This window comes from Symphodus melops, assembly GCF_947650265.1.
Source record: "Symphodus melops genome assembly, chromosome: 15".
In the NCBI taxonomy this organism is placed as follows: domain Eukaryota; kingdom Metazoa; phylum Chordata; class Actinopteri; order Labriformes; family Labridae; genus Symphodus; species Symphodus melops.
Window position 1 is genome coordinate 10,999,175 of NC_136705.1, and position 16,559 is coordinate 11,015,733.

At 40.6% G+C, this 16,559-nt stretch overlaps 1 protein-coding gene across 1 annotated transcript; it reads right to left on the reverse strand.

Annotated features, from left to right (window-relative positions):
• Positions 1-491: 491 nt before the first annotated feature.
• On the reverse strand, positions 492-8,080 carry kcnk18 (potassium channel, subfamily K, member 18). Its single transcript, XM_079362455.1, has 3 exons — positions 7,722-8,080; positions 7,328-7,474; positions 492-2,030 (listed from the first exon to the last, which is right to left on the reverse strand). Exons 1-3 carry the CDS (start codon positions 7,978-7,980, stop codon positions 1,195-1,197), a joined length of 1,242 nt encoding a protein of 413 aa, XP_079218581.1. The 5' UTR covers positions 7,981-8,080; the 3' UTR covers positions 492-1,194.
• Positions 8,081-16,559: the final 8,479 nt, after the last annotated feature.

A 16,559-nucleotide genomic window follows, 5' to 3' on the forward strand; every position in this document is an offset into this window, starting at 1 on the left:
ATAGGAAATCGTACTCATGTTATTGCAATATACAATCTTAATTGGAATATGAATATATCTCCATGACAACTGTAAGAATAGTATTAGCAATGAAGGTGCATGAAGAAAACAAGGACAACATTAAGATAACTTGCTCTAAAATCCAGGCAGTGAAATTTATAACAGATTCTGTCTGTCTTACAACAACTAAGCTACTGTATGACTGAAGTGAATGTCTGCATGCATGCATACTTTACAAATGGACCCGGCGAGATACATGCAGTCTGTGGGAAGATGAGCTCTATAACATATTAACACAACTTTTGAATAACACCCCTTGACCTCAATTTTGATTTCATTTTTGTTTAACTGGTTTCCCTGCCAACATTCCCCGTGGAGGTAATGATTACTGTTTATATTTCTCAGTAATCAATTTCTTATTCACAAACAAAGTTTATATTAAAAATCACATGGTTGTCAGCCTCTGTGCTTCTGAGACAAAAGGTGACAGCTTGGGAAACATGCGCTGCTCAGGAACTTTTCCACTGGAAAGGGAATCTTGTCATCACACTCTTTTTACAGTATACCCTTAAGCAGAGTATGTGAGGGCAATCAAGTTGATTTAGTTACTATGTAAGGCTCAAATAGGGAAAGGGTAAAATTAAGGAGGCATTTTATTTTTGTTTCCTAAAAGAGAGTAAGAAATTCAGAGACCTGACTTATTGCCAAATGCAACACTATTATAGCTTAATAGTCATTCCATGGCAAGATACTGACTCCAGTTATGCAGAATTAAATGTTCTTCAAGATACAAATCACTTTTACTGACTCTCCCTTTCTGTGCAAAGGCTTTGACAAATGCATGTTTTTTTTTTATTTTTTATTTTGAACAGGCTTACAATTGAACAGTCAGCAAAAAAATGCATCTGTTCATTCTCCCACTTTGAGCCTGTTTCAAAAAGGACTGTAAGCTTATATGACTCTTGGGCATGAGGTTTATATTATTCTGATAACTTTTTTTTTTTTAAAGATTTATTTTTGGGCTTGCGCCTTTATTGGAGAGAAATTTTATAGGGTTGGAAATCGGGGAGAGAAAGAGGGGGGATGACATGCGGGATGGAGTCGAACCCACGCCACCTGCGTGAAGACTTAAGCCTCACTACATGGTGAAGCGTGCGTTGCCACTGCGCGACCGGCGCCCCTGCTACTAATAACTTAATTGTTGCCTTCTTGGTTTAATGTTTCAGAATTTCCCCTGCTGATGTACTTGATGCACTGGCGATAGCAGATAACAAGTCGTGTTTGACACAGCTTAAAAGCCATAGACATAATGGCCATGCCGATGATGATGAAGAGTGAGATAACCATGAAGTAATTGGGGTGATTTGGTACAATGTCACCAAAACCAATGGTAGTGAGCGTGATGAAGCAAAAGTAGTAGGGGTCAAAGCCTTCTAATTCCTTTTCCCACAATGGTAGAATCAAACCACCCAAAAAGATGTAGGCAAACACAATGAAAAGAATCAGCACAAAGGGTACATCCAGTGTTTCCATTCCATCCCCTAAACCTGTGAAGTCCCATATGGTGCGTCCTTTGAGTGGTAGTGGTTGCCGGTGTAGTTCTGGGCAGGAGAGACTCCGGAGCAGTGGGCTTCTTCTGAGTAAATTCTCCCTGGCAAGAATCCTCTCAAATATCTCTTTGTTGTTTTGGAGATTAATCGACTTCTGATGTAAATCCGCCTGGCTGTGCAGCACCTGCCGGATGTCAAGAGGTTGGGGGACCACAACATCATGGCTAAATACAAAGGTACCATCTTCCAGGGTCCGGCACCTTAAATCCTTTGCCTTCTTCTGAGCCTTCCATGGGGACCAGTTGTGGGAGCGGAGGTTTTTGAAGAAGGAGTGAATGTGGATGTAGGCTCTTGTCATCAGCGCTGCAAGTAAGTCTCCCACATCAAGGATGACCAGAAGCATGAGAGGAATGCCAACCATGGCGTATAAGACACATACCACCTTACCGGTAAGGGTAACTGGATAGATCTCTCCATAGCCTGCGAGAGCAGAAAATCAACACATTAGTAGCTATCACAACTGTAAGATTGAAAACAACACTGCATTTATCAGATACGGTCTATGTAATGGACTTGGAATTCAAATACTATTGCTTCACGAAAGTTTTACACACAAAAAAAGATTTATGTTCCATCTAGACAATATTGAACCCTAGTATTCTGAGCCAGGCTTACATCAGAGCAAAGTGGATCCTTTCTTCACATATGGAACTGTAAGTGCCCTATCATACATACAGCACGAAGAGTGTTAGCTAGCAGCTGTTTTCAACTTGACACAGTTTCCATTTTATGACCAGCACTCATGTTGTTTGAATAACCAATTAACTTGCATCCCTTAGCACCCGGGGTGTGTTTGTTTTAAACCACGTGTAGTCAGGCACAAAGCTAGCTAGTTCCTATATTTAATATTGAGTATAAACATACATAGAAACATAGCGACCTTTCAAGATAAATTGCCACATGTCTCTGTCACTACATACTTTATGATACAAACACACTATATACATACATATATTTATGTGTTTATGCGCAAATACACAGGATTTCTTTGGCAGCATCGATAAGTTGGTTGTTTAGATACAAAAGAAGTTTCGAATTAACATAACAAATCAGAGGACAGTGTTCTTATAACCTCTAATAACTGCTAATAAGCTTTTTGCGGTGCGTAAAAAGCATTCTCTTCTGAGAGTGCCCTCTCTACACTGAGTTGTGGACTTCCTGTCGCTGCAAAGCCATTAGCCATTAGCTGGCTTTCTTTAACCACTTATCTGTATGTCTGAAAGTAACACACTTACTGGTGTATCAATAAGAGGATCTCACACATTAGATCGTCTCAGGAAACTAAGTAAGCTCCAGATAGTTAAATAAGAAGTTGATTTTTCAAGAAATCTCCTCCCGATTGATTATGAGAGAAGCGTCATGCAAGTGATTCTCTTTGTTACTCCAATAAAAATGAACTCTGTCAACACAAACCTGAGAAAGACAATATGTTTAATGAGGATGAATCCATGTTCAATTTATATGGCTTTTATATCACAGCAGCGCATCTTTATTATACTGTATATACACACACACATAGGCCAGCAGCAGTATGGCAGCTTTCAGCAGCTCCTGCATGCTTATGTGGTGGTCTTTGACGGAACATCTGGTGTTTCAACATTTCATGTCTGTCATAGCAGCACATCATGGCAGCCGCTAAATAGACACAATGATAAAATTACGGATTTCTCTGGCAGTTATAACTGCTGGATATAGCTGAGGCAATTTAAGTATTCACAAATAAAATATACAAGGTTTAGTCAATTTTTAATTTATTAATCTACATATTTTTATGTCAACGTTTGCAGCCAAATTTGCTACATTCTATACCTTTAACATTGCCCTGTCCTCAGGGACATACAATGAAATTTTGTAATGTAAAAAATATAACAACATTTATAAGTAACTTCACCAGAAAAAACCCCCATCATGTACAAAAACTCCCTTCTTCTTGTACTTGTACCTGCATCTTCTTTGCTCCATGTCTGCTGGGGTAAAACACAATCTCAAATAAAGAACAAAAAAAGTAATGGAGCCGTTTCAGTAAATACAGCAGCCGTTGTCGACACACTGTTGTCATAAAGACAAAAGGGACATGCAGCACTTTTCTGCCTGGAGAAAACACCAGGTGGACCAATCCAAATGTCACACTTAAGGACATGTGAGTGTGAGATGTGAATAAACTTTTGTAAAATAGTTAGTGTTTCTTATTACCTTTTTTTTCTTAAAATGAGAAGACTAACAAGGATTGAATATGTTTAATTTAAAATGTTTTTTTCACTCCATATATGGCCACAAGTCTCTCCACATTTATGGTATCTGTTTCTTATGAATGGGTAAGCTTTAAGATGTAAACAATTGATGAGATTTATGATGATTACAAGACTTCACCTTAACAGTAATACACAACAACATTGGGCTTCCTACCCTAATCAATTCGTACAATGCATGCAGTCAAGTCCATCGGGCATGAGACTGGGAGTGGGTCACACGAGTGCAGGTTAAAACCTTAAAAGCCAGTTTCCTGTCAACATTTAATATCCCAATAAAATATATATCCATATGAATTTTGAAAGTTCCTCTAGCCAAACCTCAGACCAAACTAATTATGTTTCAGTCAACCTCTGGGTCTTGAAAAAAACAGAAGTCACATACACATGACTGGCAAATAAAACATTTTACAGCAAAAAATAAACATGTTTATTTATTTAGGAGAAGTTCGAGGAGGTCATGGAAGAGAACTTTCGGTCGGCCTCGAGGAAATTCTGGCAAACCGTCCATCGCCTCAGGAGGGGGAAGCAGTGCTTCACCAACACTGTTTACAGTGCAGGTGGGGAGCTGCTGACCTCGACTGAGGATGTAGTCAGGCGGTGGAAGGAATACTTTGAGGATCTCCTCAATCCCACCGTCACGTCTTCCACTGAGGAAGCAGAGGCCGAGTTCTCAGAGGTAGACTCGTTCATCACCCAAGCCGAAGTCACCGAGGTGGTTAGCAAGCTCCTTGGTGGCAAGGCACCGGGGGTGGATGAGATTCACCCTGAGTATCTTAAGTCTCTGGATGTGCAGGGGCTGTCATGGTTGACACGTGGAGGAGTTCAAGTATCTTGTGGTCTTGTTCACGAGTGGGGGGAAGATGGAGAGTGAGATCGACAGACGGATCGGTGCGGCGTCCGCAGTCATGCGGTCCCTGTTACGGTCCGTCGTGGTGAAGAAGGAGCTAAGCCGAAAGGCGAGGCTCTCGATTTACCGGTTGATCTTAATTCCTACCCTCACCTATGGTCATGAGCTTTGGGTCATGACCGAAAGAAAGAGATCAGCGGCAGAAAATGGATGGATAGTTATTATTATCATGGGAACACACTGTACGGGGGTTGATATTTTATTAAACAGATCTGTTTTGATTTTGAAAATGATACGTGTTATCTATAGTTAGGCACATAGCTTGCATGACTGACAGGTGAGCTTTAAACCCGCCTCAGCTTGAGCTTTCAGCCTGTCGCTCGGTTGTGTTGCTAGTGTCCTTTCCTTAAGACATATACTCTGAAAGCACTGAGAGTAAAATCACAGGCAAGCTGAAAGGACGAGCACAAGTGCATATAAGGACCGCTCTAATGGATAGTACCAGGACCCCAGTAACAAGACGAATGATGACAGCGGACACCTGGACAGAAAGGCTGATAAGACCTTTAAAAAAAAAAAGAGTCATACCAGACTCCATTAGGTTCAAAGAAAAGATATTGAAGTTATTAAATTTAGATAACAGACACCATAAAAAAAATCCAGAGAAGGGCCAAAAAGACTGACAAAAAGACACCTTCAACCACGAATACAAATTAAGCTAAACCAACTGGGATGAAAGAAAAATGCATAGAGAAGCTTTTTTCTATGCCCTCAATTGAGGGTTTTATAAAGAAAGGTTCATGATGATTTTGTCTTATGATCCTGTCTTTGAGGAACACTCTGCGAACTCTGATTCTACCTAAATGACAACTCAGACTTAGAGAAACAAAGTGATGTAGTTCTATTAGGTTCCCAGCTTCAGCTATTTCTGGCCCAGGCCTGAGTGTGGATCTCTTTAAATTTGACACAACAATAGGTTGACTGAAAGTTAGGCTGAGACCGGATTTTCGGCTTGGCGGCTGCTTCCGAAGAACTTCTGGAACCCTCTCACGTAACAGATGGCTGACATAACTCAGGCTGTACATTAATTTAAAGTCTATGGTTCCAGTGCAGTTAAACCAGCTGCTCCACATAAATCAAAAGTAAAGTAAAAAATATAAATGAAAAAAAAGCTATCAAGAGTTGAAAACCTTTTGAGTGTGTGAACACTATTTTTTCAAAGTTTAGGTCTCAGAGTCTAAGTACCAAAATGGGAATTTTAGATTCAAATCGATGTGCAGTCTCTTGGCAAGAGCATGTGTGTGCGTGTACCAGTGCGTGTGCATGTGTGTGTGTGTGTGTGTGTGTGTGTGTGTGTGTGAGATGTAGCCACAGAGGTGCCTTCAGAAGTCACTTCAGGTGTCATACAGCCTCTAAATTTTCAGGATCAGGTGAAGTCGCTTCAGCTTAAAAAGATTGAAACTTAGACATCACACATGAGCAAGTTCGTTAGTGGTTTTGCTCAGGATATGGTGCACTGAGCCGATCTCACATGGTGCAAAGGCACCAAACAAATGCATGCGTGAAAATGTTACATTTAAGCAATGGTTGAATAGAAGTTATGATATATGACCTATGGATTAAATGATAAATGGATCAGAAAATATTGATTTATTAAATTCATCAATGGCATAATTCCTCCTGATCTCTCAACAGAAGTCATCAACGCTCTTTTCCAAATGTATGATATTGATAATTTCCCTTGGTATCAATAAAAGAATCGTCTGTCTGTCTGTCTGTCTGTCTGTCTGTCTGTCTGTCTGTGCAAATGCACATAGGATGCAGTGTGCTGAGAGGCACGCGTAAAGCACCAAGTCATTGCAAGGTAGGAGAAGAAAAAGAGAGTAATCATTGACAGCTTGCAGCCGACAGGCAGTTGGATGCAGATCGCGAGATGGCTTCCAAACGGCAATATGAAGAAAATAAAGAAAAAGTCAAAGCAAGAGGAGGCTCGTGCTTCACTTGAAGGTATTGTTGAAAGTTTGTGGCATAAACACCCCCAGCTGCTAGCCCTCTATCATGAGACAGCAGAGAGGATCATTCTGTCCAAATGTGGACTGGAGATTACATTTTCCAGCGGCATGCATATACGTTCACCTGAGTGGTTAATTCACCACATGGTCTATGTTGGCTCAGGTTTATAGCATCAATCTATGCTATCAAAAGTTTAAGGCTATTATTTGTGGAGGTAAAATGTTGCCATCTCTTGATAAATTACATTTTCAACAGTCAAATAAGATCAGATAAAATGAGATAAATAAAGATAATCCTTTCCTTGAGCCACGAAGGAGAAAATTAAAAGGTTTCAGCAGCAAACAGCAGTGTAGAAACCTAAATAAAATATAAATTGTAATTTCGGCCCTGCCCTGCATTTTAGTATATAGGCTACTCAACTCCTCTTTAAAAAACAATCTAAAATCTAAAATATGCCGTGAAAAGTAACGGAGCCGATGTGAACAGACCAACCCAGACAGGATGGAGGTGCAGCATTTTTATTCTCAGCGCACAAACACTTAACCACTCCCGAGCACAGCGCTTTTCTGATCGGAAAAAAACAAGGACTCAATTAATTCACCTACCCACTGTTGTGAACACTGTGCAGCAGAAGAACAGGGAGCCAAAAAAATGCCATCTATCCGGTCTCTGGAGCCATTCGGACTTAAAATCAGATCGCATTATACGCTCCACTTCCTTTACTATATCGTCCTTAGTGCAGGAGATGTTTTCTGTGAGAAAAAAAGAGTGGGTTATTACTGTAGAATAGGTGATTGAACATGATTATAGTCAAGGAAATACGCATGGGCCCGAATAAGAGCATCAGCATTACAAATGAAACAAAAATCTACAAAAATAAAAGAATGTTTAATTTCAATTCATTCCAAACACGAGTCCAACAATGCTTTTATAGATTTATTGAGTTGAGATAAATTGAGTTATTAGATTGTATCACAGATAAAATGTTTGGTCACTTACCTGTGTGATTTTGGACTTCGATGACAATCTTCCTCAGAAACTCGTGGTACGCGTGCTGGTACGTGGGCTCGACACTTCCTTCAATGTGCTTAAACATGAGCGCACCGAGCGCTGCGAACCCGACCAGGGACAGACACAGCACAAGGTGAGGAAAAAGCCTCCAAAAGCGCGCGGCGCATTTTCTAGACTCGGCTTTGGCGCTAATTCCTCTCTTCAATGCCACTGACATCGTCTTTTGCGACTTCTGTTTCTTGCACATCAGATCAATTCAGTCACTCTACAGAGCGCCTGTCTCCGTCAGACCCGCCTTATGCTCCGAGACTGAGCACCGAGGCTGCTTAGGCAATAAACACACCACATTATCCACTCACGCATTAGCGCTGCCACCAAGTCTTCCTTATCGACTCGTAGAATGTTACTCCTCTTTCTGCCTCTCCAGTGTCCCAAGAGAACCTTACAGAGAATTCATCAGCCTCAAACATATTTAGGCTATAACGAAAGTCAATCATCAGAGAATTAGAAAAGTTTTAACCAAGAAATCATATTCATAAAACTAAAGCTGGGGAAATGAGCCGAGAGAATAAACTAAATAGCTCAAATCAAGAGCCTATTTGTGAACAATTTCCTACATTTTCTTGGAAGCGGCTTTTATTTGATAAGGAAAAGAACTCTGGTTTTATTTTCACCAATCCATCTCATAATGTGATAAAAGTCCTTTGTCTTTCCCATTGAATAACACAATCTGAAAGTATCAGCTGTCAAATAAGTGCAATCACCCCCTTTAGTGAAAACGGGTTGGATGACAGTCTTATGTTAAACTTATGGTCTCTTACATTATATCTCACTGTAGTCAATCAATGCATTGGATTAGAATTTGCACTGGAAAATCTTGTCCCTGAGAATTACCTTAGATATCTATTTGACTTGGCCGTCTTAACATAAGTGAAACTACTACCTGAAAGTTTTGATATGTTCAGTATGAAGGATTTTGCTCACCTTAACATAACACCAATTATTTTTTCATGTTTTATTCTAAGTTTGTGTATAAATCTTACTGTCTAACTCAGGGGTGTCCAAAGTGCTGCCCGGGGGCCATTTGTGGTCCTTGAGTGGATTGTTTGTGGCCCTTGACTTTGTTCGAAGAATTAAAAGATTTTGGCCCGAGGCCTCATCAGATGGCATATTTCGTTCTTTTTTTCTTTTTCATGTTAGTGAGGGAGACCTCCCTGACTATTCTTTCCAAAAAATTAGAACACAACAGTCCCACTGCAATTAGTTATTGTGTATTTACATTATTTTTTGAAGAGGTCAAAATACAAAAAGTTCCTTTCAATATTTAAGAAAAAAAACAAAAAAAACCTGTGGCCGATTCTAACGTGACAATTTTGGCCTGCAAGAAAAAAAGTAACTTATCAGTAAATGAAGGTGTTTGTCACAGTAACGGGTGGAAAACAGAGCGGAGGAACCATGTGCAGAAAAAAACTAAAGATTTATTCAAAGGAAAGGCAAAAACCAAAACTTACTTAAATAATGTTGCAGTGTAGATTCCCATCAATCAAACACAATCACACCATTGTTTGTTTATATTTTTAATGGTTTACTGATACAGAATTGAACATCCATGCAACATAATTTGCATCTATGATAATATAAAATTGAAGTATTTTTTTTAAAAGATCTGTGCCTCAAGCACAAGCATTTTAGCGGTTGGGCCCGGCCCCCTATGGCCCGCCCATAGCGACGGGTGTGCATAGGAGGACACAGGGAAACACACTAAAGACTAAAGTAAACACAAGACTAGGAAACATTAAAACAACAGGGGAAACAATCAACGCTAGGAAACATAAACACAGAACACTAAGGAAAGAATGAAAACTAAAACAAGACGAAACACAGAACACAAACCATGACAGTGTTTGTGTGAAGAAAACTTGCCGGAATGACTCGCACATTCCAAAATAGGTTTCTGAGCCTTGGCAATTAATCACTTTAATGAACATCTCCTTGAAAGGAATTGTTTACGCAGACTAGATGTCAGGTTCTTGATGAGAAACAGGTAGAAAGTATCTTCCCATACGGATTGGAGAAAGGATGCGGGAGTGTGATGCACCAATGAGAGGAGGGGAACCCCATGTCCAAAGATGCATAATTTCGAAAGCTGTGCCAATTGGATAAAGGAAACCACACATCTGAAAATGCACTTGGGTTAGATAATCTCTGTCCAAAGTATAAGAGGGTTCAGGGAAAAATAGCCGGGGTTCGTGAACTGATCCAGCATCTGTCTGTAGTCAGGGATACGTAGTGAACCCCGAGACTCTGTAACTTGCATTATTGATTCATCAGGTTAATAAACCCTGTTAACCTGAAAGAGACGCCTCCCGTCATTCCTCTCATCCTATCAAATTAATGCACCGAGAAATCTGAGGTAATTATTTAAAGGAGTCAGATTTCTTTTTACAACATTTAAGAAAAGGATAAAATAGGCAACTTTTATCCAACACTTGGTGACCCCGGACATGATGGGAAATTGAGGGTTGATGGAGGACGTAAGTATTGATTAATTTATGAAAAATGTTGAAACATTTCTAATTCAAATTTGTTTTTATGAGGTGATAAAACGACATCATTGAAATCTATGGTACAACGTCTAGCTCTATCCAGACATCGAGAAGCCTCACAAATACAACAAAGGTGAACACAAACTTTTTTATTAAAATAGTGCACATTGGAAAATCTAAATTATCGTTGTCTGGTTTGGGTACAGTACAGACGGTGTTGATGTTTAAATTTTAGAGAAATGAATCCAGAATGCAATAAAGGCGACCAACAGAAACATGTGAGGCATTAATGCCATGAGGTCAGGTAACAGTGACTGACTAGAGAATTGAGGCCAGGTAACGAGGGAATGGCTAGAATTAAAAAGAGACGCAGGTTACAGTGACAGACTACAATAAACGAGGGAAAATTGAAGCCAGGTAACAAGTGATTGGCTGGGATAAATGTTGGGCTGGGTCTTTTCTTCTGACGCTGGCAATGTAAAGAAGGCAACAAGGTTGAGTGCTGGTCATTTCAGTAGACAGAGAACTGTTTGTAGGATGTCTGATGATGGTGGTGAATTAGTGGAGTGTATTAAAACAGTTTGTGGCACTGGGCTAGAAACCCCAGTAGTTGGCCGCAGTAGTCTCTAGAGCCCCGTTTCCACACAGCAGTCTGGTACGGATTGGTACAGTTTGGTACGGTTTGGTTTGATTAAGCCCGATCCCGTTTGCGTTTCCATAGCCACTGTGCCCTATTTGGTAGGCAGCGTGTCAGCCGGATGACGATAGCCGCAATGTAAATAGCGTCATATGATAGCAGCTAACCGCTAACTAATAAATTCAACAAAGGAAAAAAATGCTACACAAACAAAACCAACACTGGAAGACATCCAGCAGTTCATCTTCTCTAGTGTTTAGCTCCACCTTTTTGGGTTGGCTCCACATTCTTGGCACCCCAACGGAAGGGATCAGTTATTTGGGAATCTTTCCCGGTATTAGTCTATGGAAACGCCCCAAAATGCGTGCAGTACCGAGCTGGACCACTCGGTGGAAACGGGGCTTAGGACTGCTGTAGAAGTTTGTCAGCTAGTTTCTCAAACAGGGCACCATACACTGTTCCCTATTCACGTGCATAGCTATTTCTTGTGTGATAAAAAAAAATACAATCAAAAAGATGGCATCCAATATCATGCAAACATTTGAAAAAAAATGGAAAGTGATAAGGAGAATGGTGGAGTCTTTGGAGATATGTGTGTGAGTGCTGTGCAGCCTGAATAGATGTGTTTGTGTGTGCTGTTGGAGTCTGTGTGTGTGTGTGTGTCTGTGTGCTGTGCAGTAAATCATTTGTGTGAAGGCCTGTGTAATGTTCTTGTTTGAATGTAATTAATAAATACAATAGAAGTATTAAATAGGCAAGAAGACTGATTAAAGGAAAAGAGAAAATCTCCTTCTAAAAGTTTAAAACTGAAGAACTATAAATATGCATAGTTCCGGGAGGCAGATACACTAGGTACTTTTAAGAATAGACTTAAAACTTTTCTTTTTGATAAATCTTATAGTTAGGGCTGGCTTAGGACCAGCTCATAGTTATGCTGCTACAGGCCTAGACTACCGGGGGAACTGGCACCAGGATCTCTTATCTCTCTCTCCCTCTTTCTCTCCCAGCTTTCATATCTTATTACTGCTTGTCACTATCTTTATAGATACAATGATAGATAGATAGATACTTTATTGATCCCGAGGGAAATTCAATTTATATTCTAACCTCTCCTTTTTCTGGGAGCTCCTGAGCTCTCTTAGGTTCCTTGGTACTGTTGGTGAGGATGGCCTGCCCAAACAACCCCACCCCCCAACCTATCCTATCCTATTCTTCTTTCTGCATCTTGTCCCATCTCCCCCATCCCATTTTCAAGCCCAGCACAGTTTAGCAGATGGCTGTTCCGTCATGAGCCCGGGTCTGCTGAAGATTTCTGCCTGTTAAAAGGAAGTTTTTTCTTGCCATGCTATGACGGATTAAGCTGGGCTCTTGTAATATAGCCATAAGTAAGGTCCTTTACCTGCTTTTTGTAAACATAACAATGGGCATGGTCTTGTTACCTGCACTTTTGTTAATGTTAACAGACAAACAGTAAGGTCCTTTACCTGCTTTTGTAAAGTGTCTCGAGATAACGCCTGTTATGAATTGACGCTATATAAATAAAGATTGATTGATTGATAGTAAAGGACAGCACAAGGGTTAAAGACAGAAAGGCAGAAGACATTAGACAACGGTAGGTGACTATCCTAAACAGTGGGAAGAAATGTATTGCAACAGAACATTTGTTCACGTTTATATATTTTCAATAATTTTAGACTAGACATCAATCAAAAAAGTAACCGAATGCGGCGTGAGCGACGAGTGAGTGAGTTTGCTGTGCAAAAGACAAGGCATGTTTTTTCTGTATCAAATCATGTTCAGAATAAAACCTGGGAACATATTCATAAAGTACAGTGAGAACTTGAGGAATGCAGACAACATCAGTTTTGGCAGTAAGAAGTGAACTGCCATCAAGGCACTGTGAGCACATCCGCTCGCTGCAGTATTTGACAGAGACAGCCAATGAAGAATTTCTTCAAGAGAATGTGTTGGCTAAAATGGTGGAGTTACAGTTTTTTGGTGAGGCAAAAAAGGCAACATGTCTCAAGAGGCAACGAAATGCACAGACAAAACATGTTCCTCTGTGTGTCCACGTCTCTTTTCAGGAGACCCAGAGGCAGCTTTGCTTTTCTGTTTATGAGCCTACCATGATCATTGTAGCCGCCTAGGAAGGGTCATGGTGACCTTCACCACTACAGACAGCACACATCATTGTCGTCGTGCTAAACCAGTGCTTCTCAATTATTTTCTGTTACGCCCCCCCTAGCAAGAACAAAACTATTCGCGCCCCCCACTCCCCACCATGACTATCCATCTCTGCATAACATTTTATCCTTATTAACATTAAAGAAAAGAAAAAAAGAAAGACATATGGTCAAACTTACAAAGAATAACTTTATTAAATCGTGTTTTAAGTCTGTTTTAAGACGTGTTTTAAACATGTTTAAACTGTAAACATGTTTGACCAACTAATTGCACCATTGCAAAATTAAATCAAATCAATAAATAATATTTAATAATTATAATAACTAATAAACTACAAAAACTAAAAAAATAATAACTAATTTATATTCAGTTCAGCAACATTAACTCAGGAGCACAATATATAAAACACTTGAACCTACAAAACAAAAATGAATTAAACAATTTGTGCTCATTTTTTCTTTCTTTTTTTGATCAAAATGAGGAGGAAGTCAGGTTTAATGGCTACAATGAGCACGTTTTGCAGTGCACAGCTTTTCGAAGCGAGGTTCGAAGCATGATAGTGCAACTCTCAGCTCCTGCTCAATGTTTAGCTGGGACCTGTACTTGGTCTTCAGTGCAGCAACAGCAGAGAAGCCAATCTCACAAAGGTAAGATGTTGCAAAAGGAAGCAGAATGCTTATAGCTTCCTCCCCTAAGAGTGGATACTGCCTCTCTACACTCAGCCAGAATGCACTGAGTGTCTGTGATGTGAACCTCAGTCTCAGTGTGGAGTCAGACGTCATGTCAATGAACTGCTCCTCTTCTGCAGAGCTGAAACCAGTTGGAGCTGGTGCACTGAAAGGGTCTCTCACCCAGTCATACTGGGAACTGTTTTCAGGGAAGTACTTTTTAAAGAATCCAATCAGTGAAGAAATATGCTGCTTAATGTGTGGAATCACTGAGATAGCATCATAGTCATTAGTGTCCACAAATTCATGCAGGTTCTCAAATGAATCGGTGTTTCCTTCATCAAGTTGCCTGCCCCACATTGCAAGCTTTCGGGTGAAAGAGCTAATCTTGTCTGTGACCTGAGGGAGGTGTTTATCTTTCCCTTGAAGCTGTAGATTCAGTTCATTTAGCTTTCCAAATATGTCACTCAGGTAGGCCAGTTTTCCCAGGAAGTTCTCATCACAAAATTTTTCTGCCACTTCATACTTGTGCTCCTGCTCCAAAAACACTCTTATTTGCTCTCTGAGCTCAAAAACTCGGGACAAGACTTTTCCTCGTGACAACCACCTTGCTTCACTGTGATAGAGCACAGCTTGATGTTCAGCTCCCATCTCCTCACAGATGGCAGAGAAGACTCTTGTTTTTAGTGGTCTGGTCTTTATAAAATTGACTACATCTATGATGTCAGTCATAACCTCACTTAATTCAGGGGAAAGTTGCCTGGATGCAAGTGCTTCTCTGTGTATAATACAGTGTGTCCACTCAGCATGAGGTGAGGCTGTCTTGATGAGTGCCCTGAGTCCTTTTCTCTTCCCTGCCATGGTTTGTGCACCATCACTGCAAACACCAATGCAGTTCTCCCACTTTAGCCCATTCTCAGTCAGAAAGGAGTCCAGAATTTTGAATAGCTCTTCAGCTGTGGCTCTGTCTCTGACATATTTACAAAAAAGTAGATCCTCACACAGGGAGTTTGACAAGTCAAAACGTACATAAGCAATAAACAGACGGTCTTTGTTGCTGTCAGTTGCTTCATCAAATTGTAAGGCAAAACGTTTGTCTTTGAGTTTATCTACCAGCTGTTCTTGAAGATCGTTAGCGATGTCATCTATACGTCTGGCGACAGTGTCATTGGACAGAGGGATAGTTTTTAGTTTTGCTGCACTGGCGTCGTCCAGCATGACAGAGACCATGTCTAATGCTGCAGGCAGTATCAGCTCCTCTGCTATGGTGTGGGGCTTTTTGCACTGCGCAATTTGGTACGCCACCTTATATGATGCTAACAGCGCTCGATGGTTTACTGAAGTAGCCTTCACAAAGCGGGATGACTGTTGGCAATATTCAGCACGTTTTCGCTGAAAAAACTCTAGCGGCTTATCGGCGTGATTGGAGTGTAACGTATTTAAGTGACGCGCTAATTTATTTGGCTTCATGCTGTCCGCTGCGAGCATTTTTAGACACAGCAAACATACCGGTCTTTCCTCTTCTCCAACTGTAGTGACAGTGAAGCCAAGCGCTAAATACGCTTCGTCGTATTTCCTCGTCTTAGCTTTCGGGTGACTTTCTTTTGTCTCATTATCTTTGTCTCTCTCCGCTTTTCTTTTCATCCCTGTTAAAAACTTTTTCATGTTGGCGGTTGTTATGTTGAATAACGGAGGCTTTAGACAGAACGCAGTCGGAGCTTTCTCTTGACTCAACACTGGTAACCAAGGTAACCAGGTAACCAAGGCAAACCTGTTGTCTTGTAAGTCGTAAAATGTTGCACTGTCGCAAACGTGACAGAAGTAACAATGACAGCGCCACTGCGGCCTACTGTAGTGGATGCGCAATTACACTTTATACTAGTATGGCCCAAAAAAAAAGCCTGTTCCCCAGGGTCACACGCGCCCCCCCAGGTATCGCACCGCGCCCCCCAAAGGGGGCGCGCCCCACTATTTGAGAACCACTGTGCTAAACCAAGGATTTCATGCATACATAAAAACGTCAGTAAATGGCATGTTTTTTCAAACAAATCCAGACCTGTTTAAAAACAGAAACTGTCTCTACAACAACACCCCAACAGCAACAGGGCACTGTGTATCCACCAAATAATGAGGAATTGAGACGTCTTGTGGATTACTTATATACTCAGAACAGGCTTCCAGCCAAGCTACGGGATGACCTTTTGAAGCCAAGGGCGTTGACTCATTATTTGACCGAGTTACATCCAACAGAGGCAATTTGTACTTTGTCTGTCCAGGGTCAGTTCACCTTGAGAACTCAACCAGACTCACTGGAAATGCCAAGATAATCTTAATGAATGGCGTTACAAGTATGTTTAACAGCATTTTATAAAAGATTGCAATTTGTGAACACAATGCTGTGTTACTAATTTACTTGTGCTATGTTTTAACCAGATGTTTCAACCTATTTCTGGCATTGTCCACAGTGAAAAACGGTTTATAGATATCAAGAGTGGAGGGATGGGTTACACAATTTTGATGACCATCTGGTACTGAGCCTTTCATTTCAATAGATTTTTTTGTGGTGGAAAAAATGCTAAAATCTCTTCTGTGTTTTTCATTTGTTAATTCAGTTATTGCATTGCTGTGTTTCTTTCAAACTGTCCCTCTCTTTCAGAACAATGTGTCTGTTTCCAAAGTGATGAAGTCTCTGCAATGCTTAAGAAAAGTCAAATTTCCAGCCAACGACACCATAGCTCATGCCTACTATCACTTTGAGACACTGACCGACCACAAATTTGCTGTGGCTACC